The sequence below is a fragment of the Hydra vulgaris genome, chromosome 14 (assembly GCF_038396675.1).
Source record: "Hydra vulgaris chromosome 14, alternate assembly HydraT2T_AEP".
Taxonomy (NCBI): domain Eukaryota; kingdom Metazoa; phylum Cnidaria; class Hydrozoa; order Anthoathecata; family Hydridae; genus Hydra; species Hydra vulgaris.
Genome location: NC_088933.1, coordinates 1,772,876 through 1,787,507, shown reverse-complemented (window position 1 = coordinate 1,787,507; position 14,632 = coordinate 1,772,876). Strand labels below are relative to the sequence as shown.

The 14,632-nt window shown below is 29.7% G+C and overlaps 2 protein-coding genes across 5 annotated transcripts in view; one reads left to right on the top strand and one right to left on the bottom strand.

Moving 5' to 3' along the window:
• The first annotated feature begins 211 nt into the window (after positions 1-211).
• On the top strand, positions 212-1,650 carry LOC136090474 (uncharacterized). Its single transcript, XM_065817169.1, has 2 exons — positions 212-1,003; positions 1,205-1,650. Exons 1-2 carry the CDS (start codon positions 278-280, stop codon positions 1,556-1,558), a joined length of 1,080 nt encoding a protein of 359 aa, XP_065673241.1. The 5' UTR covers positions 212-277; the 3' UTR covers positions 1,559-1,650.
• Positions 1,651-2,509: 859 nt separating this feature from the next.
• The window catches only part of LOC136090455 (uncharacterized), a 63,439-nt gene continuing 51,316 nt past the window's right edge, over positions 2,510-14,632 (bottom strand). For 2 of the 4 annotated variants that reach the window (XM_065817132.1, XM_065817134.1), the window contains one exon: positions 2,510-3,067. In XM_065817132.1, coding sequence (XP_065673204.1) covers positions 3,051-3,067 — 17 coding nt within the window. In that variant the 3' untranslated portion in view covers positions 2,510-3,050. Of the gene's footprint in view, positions 3,068-6,631; positions 6,875-14,632 lie in introns of those variants that run through there. The other 2 variants (XM_065817133.1, XM_065817135.1) reach the window with 1 other exon arrangement.

Below are 14,632 nucleotides of genomic sequence, written 5' to 3'. Positions count from 1 at the left end.
TCATCAGAATTTGAAACTGCTTTTACATCCTCTTGGTTTAACATACAAAGAATTATTACCTTATATTGTGTGTGATATAACTAATAAAGACTGTATGATGCGGAAATGTGAAAAATGCCCTGCAACTAAGAATGCATTGGTTGAAAAACTTGATTTACTTGGAGAATTTGAAGATGATGAGGAGGTAGAATTTGATCAGTGGACAACAACAGAGAGGTCAAACTTGACACATAATAAAGAGCCAGTGTTTGAATACATCGAATTAGTATGTAGAAAAATGGAAAAACTCGCACCACATTCTTATTTAGCAAAAAGTCAAGCATCATACCTGAGATCAAGAAAAGAAAATATGAATGAGGTAACAGCATTATTTTTGGGTGATTTTTCGGAAAACTATAAATTTGTAGTTCAAGATGAAGTGCAAAGCTTTCATTGGACAAATTTACAATGTACACTTCATCCTGTGATTATTTATTTCAAAAAAGAAGGTATTCTCAAGCACAAATCTTATTGTATTATTTCGGATGATATGATCTATGATGTGAACATGGTATATAAAATTATTGATGTTGTTAGCAATGATATAAAAACAAATCTGCCTCAAATAAAAAATATTGAATACTTTTCTGATGGGTGTGCAGGTCAATATAAGAATTGCAAAAATATTTTAAATCTTTGTTTCCATCTTGAAGATTTTGGATTTTCTGCTAAATGGAACTTTTTTGCAACTAGCCACGGTAAACAACCTTGTGATGGGATAGGTGGTACAGTCAAACGTTTAGCAACACTAGCAAGCTTGCAAAGAGATATGGGTAATTATATTCTATCTCCACAAGCAATGTATAAATATTGTCATGAAAACATTGAAGGTGTACATTTCATATATATCTCATCAGAAGATTTATTTTTGGTGAGAAACACTCTTAAAGAACGATTGGATACTGCAACAACAATACCTGGAACACGTAGTTACCATCAATTTGTACCACTTGGCCATCAAAAGGTAAAAAATATATGTTTAATATACCTTTTACTATCTTTTAAAAAACATGCATAACTTTTGTTGATCAAATAGATTTTTGATTTGAGCAGATCATTGTCAAAAATATTTATATTTTAGTTTGGGCTCGCAATTTCCTTTCAATGCATTTAATAAAACATGTTTAACAAAAATGAATAAATGCATATGTTATTATTTTGCTAGGTAGGCACAAAGCTATGCAGTGTTGATGAAGAATTTGCTTTAATTCATGACTTTGGAAACGTCCAGATAACAACTGTAAACCTAGTACCAGGTGATTTTGCCTGTGTTTCCTATGAACAAAAGTGGTGGATAGGAGTCATTGAAGATATTAATCTGAAAGAAAAAGACGTGCTTGTAAAATTTATGTGTCCGAATGGTCCTGCACGGTTGTTTAAATGGCCACCAATAGATAGCCAATGCTGGATTCCAGATGTCCACATCATTTGCAAAGTTGAGGTACCAATAACAAAAACAGGGCTTTGCTACTATTTAGCCAAAGACAACTTTAAAAGAATTGTTTTCCTAAGGAAATAGAGATTATTATGTCTTATCCATACTTAGACCTTATGCTTATGTGTACAACTTGTAAATAATGTGAATGTAAAGCATGTATAAAATCACTAAAATTGAGTATTTCTTTTTTATATTTTTTTATACCTTTTACAATTTTAAATAACATGAAAATAAATAAATAAAAAAGTAACTAAACTGTTAATTTCTGATTTGATTGATTGGTAAAAGGTTGGGATTGAGTGTCTGGTTTAATAAATATCACAAAGTTTTGTGTCCACATCAATCATCAATAATTCCTTAAGTAAATGTAAGGCCAAAATAAAATTGGTTCGAAAAATAGATGTTCATCTTATCTTTAAGAAAATCAAAATTAAATTTGTTTTCTATCAGTCAGACTTTTTTTATAGCTATAATTGTCAATGCCCTTTTGTATCGGCATTATTGAGTGTATTTTATGGATGGTAAAATAAAGTACATTGTTTTCTTTTGACAGATAAAAGCCTATATTTTTTGGATTAAACAGGTTTTAAACTCTTACAAAATTTCAGAACTGTATCATTACTACAAGCACCTTATAAGGGTAAAAGTAAATGGAATAACTTTCGGCACTTTTCCCCCCTCAAGTTGCATTAAGTTATAAACGAATAGGAATTTTATGAAAAAATTTTACAGTCTTTGCTAATATATATCTCTAAACATTTGTGCCAAGTTTCAAAAAATTTGGTGATGTAGGGTGCAGATTTGTGTTTTTTTGTGTTTTTTGAAAAATTTTTACTCTTACATCATCTGGTAAATAAATAACTTCATATAGCCTATCATCTATTTCAATGTCATCATTTTCATTAAACATATTTATCAAAGCGACACTAATTATTTCTTTTTTTTTACACCTGTATTACTTTTCAGCTCTAATTTGCTTGCTGACCTTACTCGAATAACCGCATGGAACATATAATAGGGCATTAAAACTACTTAAAAACTAAGAAACAGTGTATTTTACAGAATACAGAACCGTATTTAACAATTACGGTTATTAAATATAAATAATGCTTATATACATTACGTTTATTATATAAATAACGAACATTATGCGTAACTATGCGCACTATTCATTAGCGTATTAATATTTAGAAGACTTTAAATAATAAAATATCAAAAAAGCTTCGAAATCTACTTGCAAAAAAAAAAAAAATTATAAAATAGCTAATTCAAGTTATATTTTGTTCGCAGTTTAAAAAAAATATTTTGAAAATTTATATGGATACAATAATTATAAAGAAGATTTAAAAAAAAAATGTAAAAAAAGAAAAATCTTGACTTATTGCTTACACATTGCACATAAATGTAAAAATAAAAACCAATAAAACATAATGTTGTTTTTTTGTTATCATGTTCTCATTACATTATAAATTAAAAACTATGCATGATGCAATGAAAATAGTTTACGGCTCACAAACGCTGTTCAATACGCAGTACGCTGAAACCTTCACCACCATAGGAATCTTCAAAAACATTATGACTCTACGATGTCTAAATAAAAAAATAAAATAAATAAACATAAAACTATATTTAAGCTTTTATTTTTTCATACTTTTTTCCAAATTTTTATTATATTTCTTTGCGCTACTACATGTTCAAAAAAAAAAAACTCGAATAAATGGTTTATTTTTTTATTAGATACATCATCATTATTTTTTCAGAACATACATTAACTAAAGATAAGAAATTATGTTATGCTGTCTGCTCCTATTAGACATTGTATTCTGATGTCAAATATATTTTTCATCAATAGACAAAAACCAATTTTATCAAAGCTGTTTTTTGACGAATAGACTAAATATAGTCGTCTGGACATCGAAGTAGTTACTTCCATCATGTTAGTAAATAGATATTGTTAAAACTTTTAAGTTAAGATAGTTGCTTTATTAGAGATGTTACCATGGTAGTAAGAATTACTTAGGGATTGTCCGTAAATTACGCAATGAAAAATGTTTCAAAAACGAAGATATTAAGAAGATAGAAGATAGAAGATATTAAGCTCTTCTACGCGACGATTTTCATTAAACTTAATGGGCTATTTTGATTTTTTATTTTAACTAGGACTCTGCGAGGGAAAACGTTTGATCTATTTTGTTTTGTTTATTGTGAAAGTTTGCGTTACGTATTTTATGGACGATCCTTTACTGGAAGCTACCTATATTACTGCAAATAGTTCTGTTAAACAAACTAGCTAAAAGGCAATATATGCTCTATTTTAATTTTGCTGAATTATACAATTCACCAGCATTAAAATAACACGCATCTACGTGATTTTAGAAACCAGGTAGATGCGTGTTGAAAGTCATGCGTTATTTTGTTTAATAAGGATTGTCATTAAAAGTATTGTCATAGGACTTTTTTAACTCTGTATATAATATATAGAGAGAAGATTTTTTATAAAAAAGAAAGAGAAAAGAAAAATCTAAAAATAGTTGTTTATATTTATGGACGCGACGATTCAAAAAGCTATTTCAACCATTATGCCACCAGTATTCAATGGCAACCGTCAGCGGTTCGTCCTCCAACTACGAACATACATACTATAATTGACGTACCCGAATCCAGAAGAAAAACAATAAAATTAACATGTTTGCCAACACAGATCTATTCCGCACTTGAAGATCTATGCTTGCCTACATATCAAGAAGACTCAGTTATCAACGTAGACATCGAGAAAAACATCATAAAGCTTTTTAAACCGAAGGAGAGGGAAGACGGAGGGTGGGGGGAGGGGAAGGGCTCAACAAATGTATGTTGGCAAACACAAAAATTGAGGTGGCAGTTCACGTTCACTTGCCCATTATTAAAAGATAAATGCAGCTCACGTTCATGGTCTGTTAAGGTTATAAATGTTGAACAGCGCAAAAAAAAGTGATCACTTTCGTGTGCAATAATATTGGGGAAAGGGGGGTATAACTTCCACTTCCTCCTCCCTCTCTCATATAATTTTCATATGCTTGGTAGACCACCAAGCATATGAAAATTATATGAGAGAGGGAGGAGGAAGTGAGGATTAAGGGAGGAGGGTGGAAGGTGAGACCACTAAGTGTACGTACGCAGAGGGGGTATAAAAATGTACAAGGTGCAACAGAGGGGAGGGGAGAGGTCAAAATCTGGAGATTTTCGCGTAAGTAATATATGGATGGCCCTGAATCACGTTGCCATCATTAAAAGTGAAAATAAACGGAATACTCCAAACAGCATTACTTGATTTCGAATGCTCCATCTCTGTAGTTCATGCTAAATCCATAAATCCAGGCATGGTCTTGTCACAAACTCATCACAACTTTGGGAGGGACTGTGCAAGTGCCAGGTCAAATGGTAATCAAGTTGGAAATTGATGGAATACACCGGATGGTTAATTCTTTAATTGTAAAAGAAAAACCATTTAGATTAGATTTAATTTTTGGAATGAATGCGAATGAAAAATTTGGAGGAGTCGTCATTTACGGTGATAAAAACCGTACAGTTCGATTATTAGCATATGACACATCGAAATGTGGTGCCGTAACTACGACGAGATGAAACGAAATAAAATGTGGTGTCATTAATACGACAAGAAATAAAGAGAAAGAGATAAACGTATTAAAATACGGCGCCGTTACTACGACAAAAAACGAAATAAAACCTGATGTTAATAAGACAAGAAATAAAGAGAAATAAAACAATTCACAGCAAAGTTCGACGGGAAAAAGTGAACGGTATCGTGGAACTGGAATAAAGAGCCTGTAATTGACAATACCGTTATCACTTACTGTTATTATTATATTATAATTTAAAAAATCCAGCACTTATTACTTCATTAAGATATGTTTTTGAAGGATTGTGGTCCTAAAACCCATATCTTTTTCCAGCATCAGTACTGAAAAAGCACTTAAATCCCAGCACTAAGGATATTTCCAAAGTGATACAAAAATTGTTTTAATAACAACCACTGTACTTTTAAATATAAAAGTAATATTAAATCTAAAACTAAATACATAAATTCATAACATAAATTCGTGTTCTACAACTTAATTCAAAAAATCTGTAATAAATTAAAAAAGCATTAACACTACAAATACTAAACTCAACGCCATTGAGAATTATATATATAGATTCAGAAAAAAAGACAACAAATGCAAAGACTTCCATAATCTTCTTTATTTTTGAATTTAATAAATTTCAGAATTAATAAAACAATTTAAACTTAATAAATTTTTGAAGAGTCAGTCATAACAATATTCAGTCATTGTTATGCACAAATTTAAGCAAATAACTTAAAAAAAGCCTAAAACAAAAACAAAATAATCATGACAACTAACAAATAACTATTTAAAATAAAGAACTATTTGTAGACTTACGACGTAGGTGTACAAAGTTTCTAGTTATTACATCAAAAAAACTCTTACGGAAGGCACAATCCATTTAAATCATTTTTTTATTTAATAAATTGCAAAATATCTCAATATATCACAAAATCAAAAAACTTTAAAGAATAAACAACTTAAGATAATAATAGCAATAAGACTGAAATAAACAAATATTTTAACAAAGTCCTTGAAATGAGTAAATAAGTCTTGGTGTGTCGTATGACCTAAGACACTTGACCTAAAATAACAGATATTTACACAATTTCTTTTAACATCCCAGAATCTAATATAAATATCCATTTCGAAAGTTTGAGTAATCTTGTTTAAACTCTCATCGAAAGAATGGAGATGGATGTCTGACAGTTTTAAAGTTCTAACAAAACTTATTTAAAATAAGGAGCTAAACCATGATTTTACTCGCATGAAGTTTTGCTTCGACCAATTTGAATTTGTGAAGCTATGGAACTGATCGGGAAAATAGCTGTAAAAACATGACTCAAGTCATCATTAGAACGTAGAGAAAATCCACTATCTACATTTTAAGGTGCCAAATAATTTCAGGCTTAGCAACATCTAGTTTTTTGTCACACAAATCTAATGTCTTTTGTTTTTCTGTAGTTGACTCATTAGAGTTAGAAAAGACAGAGGGTAAAGAACTTTTCTCTTTTGGTTTTGCAAAGAATCCTTTCACTTTTCTAAATTCTTTATTTTGTTTTGCTCCTTTTGAGTTATCTGTCAAGGCAGAGTGCCGACTTGAAGGGAGTTTTATTAACCTGTGACAAACCACACATCTTGCTTTAGTATCATCTTTAAGATCTTTCTTTAAAACAATCATCGCCAATCTTTAAAACTATCATCGCTCAACCAGTCATCTTTGAATCATCTTTGATGCTTAACTTTTCTTAACTAATTCCATATTTATACTAACTAAAATAACAGCACTAATCTAAATTAAAAATATAAAACTTTAAAAAAAAAAAATATTGTCAGTAAGATTTAAAATAGCCATAAAAAATCATTAACTAAACACAAATTAAGTTACTAAACAGCAATTAAAAAGAAAAATTCCAGTTATTCTAGCATCAATGTTGCTTAACGCAATATTTTTCCAGTTTTCCCAGTATGTTTTTTAAAAACAGCCTTTTTTCCAGTTTTTCCAGCAGAGTGGACACCCTGAGAAATAAGTGAATGAATCAGCTCTGTCATTCTTGGACCATATAATAAACTAACACTGTGACCATCTAAAGTATTGATACCGCTTATGTGCGGAGTGCAAGAAAACAAAGGCACAAAGGTACGACCAGTGGGAGATTTCCAAGCTTTCAACGAACTTGTAAATAGTCACATAACAAATGCGGACGTTTTTCAAGAAAAACAACGTCGTTGAAGAAAAATACAAAAATTCTTGATCTTAAAAAAGCCTGGCTTAAAATTAATATATATTATTTAAGTTATAGATATATTACCTTCAAGTTAATATATATTATAATAACAATAATGACTACAATTCTTCGGAATGTGCCCAATGTAAATCTAATAGTGAAGAAAGCATGTGATAACAACATTGATGATATACTTTTTGATGAAAGTGAGGAAACTGCGAAAAATGAAGCGAAGCATAAAAATAAATAAATATATGATAACTTAAAAAGACTTGAAACTGTTTAACCCTTTGCTGACAAAAAGCACCCTGGTCTTTCAACATTCTGCACTAGAGAAAAAAAAGCCGAATTAACGAGACTTTTCAACAATTGAAAAGGGGTCAGAGAAAATAAGGTATTAAATTCGGTGTAAATCAATCGACAATTGCTCGTCGGTTAAGAAAAAATAAATATTAAATATAGAAAACGTGAAAAAACTCCATATTACACTATAAAATAACAATTAAAGGCAAAGAAAAGAAACAGTTAACCAACTCTATAACACAAAATCGCCTCTGGTCATCAGAGTTTTTGGATACAACACAAACAACAAAAAAACATGCCCAGAAAGTGTTCGTTTTATAAAAAAAGAGAAATTTACAAAAAAATTATTAATGTGTATAGCCATGTCTGACCGTGGTATGTCCGAGCCATTGTTTGGCACTTCCAAGGCTGTAGCAAATAATTCATCGATCTATATTGATGAATGTTTAAAAGAACGACTTCTTCCATTCATTCGCAAGTATCATGGAGACTTTAACTACATAATATGGCCAGATTTAGCAAGTTCACATTATTCTAAAGATTATATAAATTGGATAGACCAATATATCTATTACGCTAACAAAGAATCTAATCCCCCAAATGTGCCTCAAGCACGACCGATTGAAAACTTTTAGGGACCTTTGGCACAGAAGGTTTACGAGGAAAATTGGCAAGCTTCAACAGAGCAAGTTTTGATTGATCGAATTAAAGTAAAACTACAAGAAATTGATTTAAATTTATTACAGTCGCTTATGAAAGGCGTTAGAGCAAAATTGAGATCAATTGCAGATAGTAGCGTTTTTTCATTTAAAAACAACTTATTTTTATTAAAAGATAAATACTTTATTTATAAAAAGTATAATAATAGTTTGTTTTTTTCATTTATAAATAAGTAATTTGCGTTTTTATTATGTCCAACAACTTACGCATCACCCGTTACTTCATACGAATTTAACGATAGCGGTTTTACATTGAGCCAAATAGAGCATGTCTGGGCTATTATCCAGTTCGACAATGATAAATATCTTATTGAGATGTACTTATAGACCTTATGATTTCAAGGATATGATAGATATAGAAAATTTAATTAGAATTGCAAAAGAATATGTTGACCAAAAAGTTTATAAAAATCGAATCATAGTTAGTGATTTTAAATTTCCTGGGATAAGTTGGTCCAATGGTTTAATAAATTCGATTAAAGAATCGTCAGAAATTGAGGATGTTTTTAATAAAATAATAAATGACAATTACCTATATCAGGAATGTAAACATATCAACATTTCAAACAATTATTAAATCTGCTGTAAATATTTTAGATTTTATATTCACCACTCAGTCAGCAAATATAAGTGCCATTGATAGTAAAATTGTTTTAGGAAACATGTATATGTTTAGCATTAATGACTTCCTTACTAGTGTCGATTGGCTTCAGTGTTTTCATACCACGAATGATCAAGAAATGTATGATGATTTCATTCATTATACTAAAGAAGCGTGTAACTCATACATTCCTATAAACACCTCAAACTCATCGTCAAAGAAGGTGTACCTGAACAAAGAACATATCTCATCATTAGAGAAAAACAGAATTTAAGATACAGAATTTGTTCTAGTAAATAAAAAAATTCTAATGTTTGTAACCAATATAAATAATTATCAAAAAGAGTTTGATTTGAAATTTCTATAGCAACACGAAATATGAATCAATGATTGTTGGAAGAAGCTAAAACGAACCCAAAAACTTTATAAAGATGTATGAATTCACAACAATATTTAAAAAACTATATAAAAAACCCTGCAACAACCAAGCGGTGATACAACCCAGAATCAACAAAAAAATTGCTGATCTACTAAATAAAAATTTTCAAAACGTTTTTGTCCAAGAAAATAAAAAGTGCATTTACAAGTCCATTTTTTAAAGCAAGAATCAATGATACCAACTTTGATTTAACTCCTGAAGAACTCCAATATGAAGACATTTTCTTGAATATGTTCTTGAAAGGCTAAATAATCTTAATCAAAACAAAGCCGACAGAGTCCACAAATTAAATCCATTTATCTTAAAAAACTGCTTTCGCTCTTTCTCTAACGCTAATTCAATAGAAATAAATAAAATAGGGTCATTAGAAAAAACTCAATAGAAATAATAGAATAATTTTTATTTTTCTTCTTTTTGTTCTTTTATTAGATAAACTATCTTTGTTTGAAATATTAAATATATATATATATATATATATATATATATATATATATATATATATATATATATATATATATATATATATATATATATATATATTGATTTCTTTTAATAGATAGTATGAGGTTTGGATGTTAGATACAGATTTGTATGCAATGTATATGTGGTTATCATGTGATTGATTTTTCATTTTGTATTCATATAAATATATATAAGAGCGATTCTTATAAACTAGCGGCTTTCGATATATTTTGTTGATATATAATTTTTCGTTTTTGTTTTGTTATGGTCTCAAAATAACGTTTAGTTTGGACCGTAGAGAAAACTTTACTTCTTAACAAAAAGTTTTTTATCATGGAAAAAATTTTAAATTATTTATAAGTTCATTGTTCGAGCATGTATTAACTTAAATTAAAACTGTGTAAACTTCTTTTAGTTTAATTATGTCACGTCAACTTTGTGTAGTAATTAAGTAATAAACACCTCCTCAGAGTCGCGTCTATTATTACTGGCGTTTCGATGAGGATCACTAATAACTAGTTTATCCTGTGAGACAAATGTCATCGCCACTTATATTTTACTCCGCGACTTACACCTAATCCATACTACAAAAAGGATTCACTACAAATAGCCAAAACCCAACCATACCCAAATTTGTAAAACACTAATACTTTTTTTGATCATATGATATAAAAAATGTAGGTCTACTGCAACAATATAAATAAAAATAACTAAATAAATCACTTAGCATACCACGGGTAGAAAAAACTAAGCACAATAAATTAAAATTCTAATAAAAACGCCAGAAACAAAACTAAAACAACTAAAGTATGCTAACTGAAAATACTAAAAAATTTCTCGTAGAGCTATTTGAAAAAATAGGTACTTCAGCATAAATAAATCAAAAGCAATCAAATGGCAATAACCCTATAAAAAACCGCTTTTAAAATAAAATAAAAAACAACAGTCTTCAAAAAGACTCTAACGTTGTCATGGATACTTCATTCGAATTTTGTTAACCAATCTAAAGTGTAAGAAAATGAACAAACTGTGCAATTTAAAATTATCACCAAAAATCAAGTAATATATGATAGTAGATAAAAAATTGCCTGCAAAAATGTAAAGATTTAAACCTGTAGCAAAGTTTATAAAAAACTTTATGAATAATAATAAAAGACGAAAACTGTGCATATGAAAATTAAAACGAAGCTCAGTAAAGGATATAAAATAATATAGCTCAAAAATGCCTTGATAATAGTAGTATTATGCAACCCAGCGGATAGATAATATATTAAAAATACTGTATACATAAGACAAAATAAGTACTGTATCAAGACTAGATAAATTTTAGCCAAATGGGTGGTTAATAAAAAGTTTTCGGGTAATATTGAAATGATATAAGGCATGATATAAAATGATTTAAAAATTGGGTAAAATATTGTTTAGAGGTAAAGTTTTCTCTACGGTCCGAATCAAAGTAACTTTGAGACCATAACAAAATTTTGCATACTGTATGTTTGCATTTTCATGTATTTATTATAATTAAGAGTGGTTGTATTTTTATTGCCTAAAAAAAAAGTAGCGATTATTTTTTAATAAATAATATAAACAGCGATATAATTTTAATAAATGATGTATGGAAAAATAATTTTTGCTTTCACAAGTAACAAATAATAAACTTTCAATAAATAAAGTAATTAAATTTTTTTATTTATTACTCGCCAATTTTTTTAAAATAAAAAATTATTTGTAGTTGCAAAGAAGCAATTAGAAATTTAAGAAGTAATCATTTAAAAATTCAAAAGTTTAGCATACTTTAATTCATTTATGAAAATGTCAAGAAAAGAAAGAAATTTGTTAATACCAAAAATTTTTTAAAATGTAGGGGAAAGTATGCACCCTTGATCCTAAAATCCAGGGGGAAAAAATGCTAAACAAAAATTTACGAAAGACAAAATTATAAAACTATTTTAGCGTTTTCTAACTTTATGGTTTTAATAAACTTTAAGAAAGTATAAATATATTTTTTATAATCAATATTAGTTTTACAATTATCATTAATTTAGGAGAATGTTATTAACACAATGCGCCCTGGATTTTATGATCAAGGGTGCACGCTTTCCCCTATTATCAAATTTAATTATATAATATAAAAAAATTAAAAAAAAACAAACATTCCCTTTAGTAATAAAACAAAAAAAATTAATTAACATTTAACTTGTTCTGCGGTAATTAATATTATTGGAGTAATTTAAAAATGTTCAAGTCGTTAAAAAATAAAAACATAAAGAGAATTTCATGACGTCAAATTCACATTGGGCTATTGCGTTAAGCATTTTTTATTTAAAACAAGGCCTGATATATACAGGGTGACCAGAAAAAACGGAGGCAAAATTTAATATGTCCTGATAATAAACTTTTTTACGGTACCCAATTAGTTTTATTGGTTTTTGGATTCTCCATGATTTTATGTTTAGTATATATTAGCAACCAGACAATCTCTAATGGCCTTATTATAAAAGGACAAAAATAGACTTCGACAAAGCACTAATTGCAACAATTTTAATTACAACTATCAAAAATGAATGGTCTATAAAAAATGTTTGTCTTTCTAGACAATCATTTTAAAAACGGACACTAAATGAACAATCTCGATTTTTTTGTCCAGCGTGTGCTGTTGATTGAAAAGTTAATGTCTATTTAAAAACCTCAAAATGGACTATTTTGTGCTCAATTGAAGTTCATTAATTACTCAGTTCAGTTGTTTTTCAATTCTTGAAATTTCGTTGAAGGTAAGTTTATCATTTAAAAAATTTTCCTTAGTCACTAAAATCTTTATCACCTTCAATAAAATTATTTTAAAAATATGTGATCAAGGAGTTGTCCTTTATAAAATGTGGATTGGTAAGTAGAAGATTCCAATAGGTGTTAAAATTTATTTAGGTTTGCGAATAAAACAATAGCGAAAAAGAAAAATGTTTTTTACTTTCATTTTATTGATGAATCTGACTATGATTGGATCTAAATTTTGGAAAATCAACTATTTGTGTAAACATTATTGTCATATTCCGTTTTTTTTATTTTTAAATTTGTCACCATAAAAGTCATTTTTACCATGAAATAAAATTCAAATATAATGTATCGTATATTTTCTTTTTTGTTTCTAAGGGATTTTTTGGGTAATTAAGATTTTATTGGCAAAAATCAATATTTCTGGTTTTATGAAATCAAGTAAATTTAGACAAAATCATAGACACCAAATAGACAAAAAATTATGCTTTGTAGACTTATGAATTGAAAATTATTTTTTAACTGAGCAATCTTAGGACACCATCAAAAATTTGATAGACACAACAAGGACAAAAAATTAAACATTTGTTGTATCCATTACAACATACAGAATTGTCTATGTCTGTGTTGTAAGTCTATCCATAGACTAGTCTGGTTACTAGTATATATATGTTCTTAGTTTAATATCTCTAAAATATATTATATTTTTAAAATGTCAAATAAACGTAGCGCAATTTTGGAGTTGTTTCGTAAAGGAATGCGTCAATATGATATTGTTCGCTTGCTTAATGTGCTTAAGCAAACTGTGTCCAAGGCCGTCAATCGTTTCAAGGAGCTCGGCCACGATGGTCGCCGTCCAGGAAATGGTAGAAGACGCACCGTCAACACGTCCGCCAACCGCCAGATCATCACGAAGCGAGTCAAGCAAAATTCGAGCGTCTCCATGCGAAAAATCGCCCGTGAAACCGGAATGAAACGTGACTCGGTGCAACAAATGACAAAAAAGGAGCTCAACCTCAAGCCTTAAAAGCTCCAAAAAGTTCAATTGCTCACCGATGAAAACAAACGTGTGCGGCTCCAGAGATGTCGCAAACTCAAGCGTCGGACCGCTTGCTTTGGATGGAAGCGTAACCTGTTCACGGACGAGAAGCTGTACACCGTCAAGCAGGCGCACAACCACCAAAACGACAGGAGCTGGTCCTCTGAGGCTTCCGGCATGTCAGCCATTGTCGAACAATGGGGCGGAATCTGCGCAAGGGGTAAGACCCCCCTCGTTTTCGTGGATCAAGGAGTCAAAATCAACCAAGTAGTCTACCGACGCATTCTCGAGACTGTGGTACTTCCGTGGGCCCAACAGCACTTCAGCGATGTGAATTGGACGTTCGAACAGGACTCTACACCTGCTTACAAGACGAAAACGACTTAATACTGGTGTCGGACCCATTTTCCGTACTTCATCGCGTCTTCGGAATGGCCTCCCTACTCGCCAGTTCTCAACCCGATGGATTACAGCGTGATCAATTTTGGAGGCCAAGGTCTGTGCTACACGCCTACACTACAATTTTGGAGGCAAGGCCTGTGCTACTGCGGCCCATCGCTGAAAATTTCAAGACGCGTTTGGGCTTATGTATCGCCGCGGGAGGCCACTTCGAAACCGGCTGAGTATATTATTGCGGAAGGTCAATGTTGTTGTTATTTATTGTTGTTTTACTTAAATTTTGTTGGTTTAATAAAAAATGATTAAAAATGCTTGTCTCTGTTTTTTCTGGTCACCCTGCATATATATATATATATATATATATATATATATATATATATATATATATATATATATATATATATATATATATATATATATATATATATATATATATATAAAGAGAGAGAGAGAGAGAGAGAGATTTAAAAAGAAAACGATTCATAAACTGAAAAAAGAAAATAAATCTTAAAGAACAAGAAAATAAATATAAAATAAACTTGGAAAATAAAACTATAAAGATAAAAAATCTTTTTATAGTTTTATTTTAAA

Excerpts from the sequence above, each read along its gene's own strand:
- LOC136090474 (XM_065817169.1), top strand. The coding sequence starts at position 278 with ATGGAAAAACTCGCACCACATTCTTATTTAGCAAAAAGTCAAGCATCA. Across the intron at positions 1,004-1,204 it reads TACCACTTGGCCATCAAAAG|GTAGGCACAAAGCTATGCAG; the intron begins GTAAAAAATATA and ends TTATTTTGCTAG.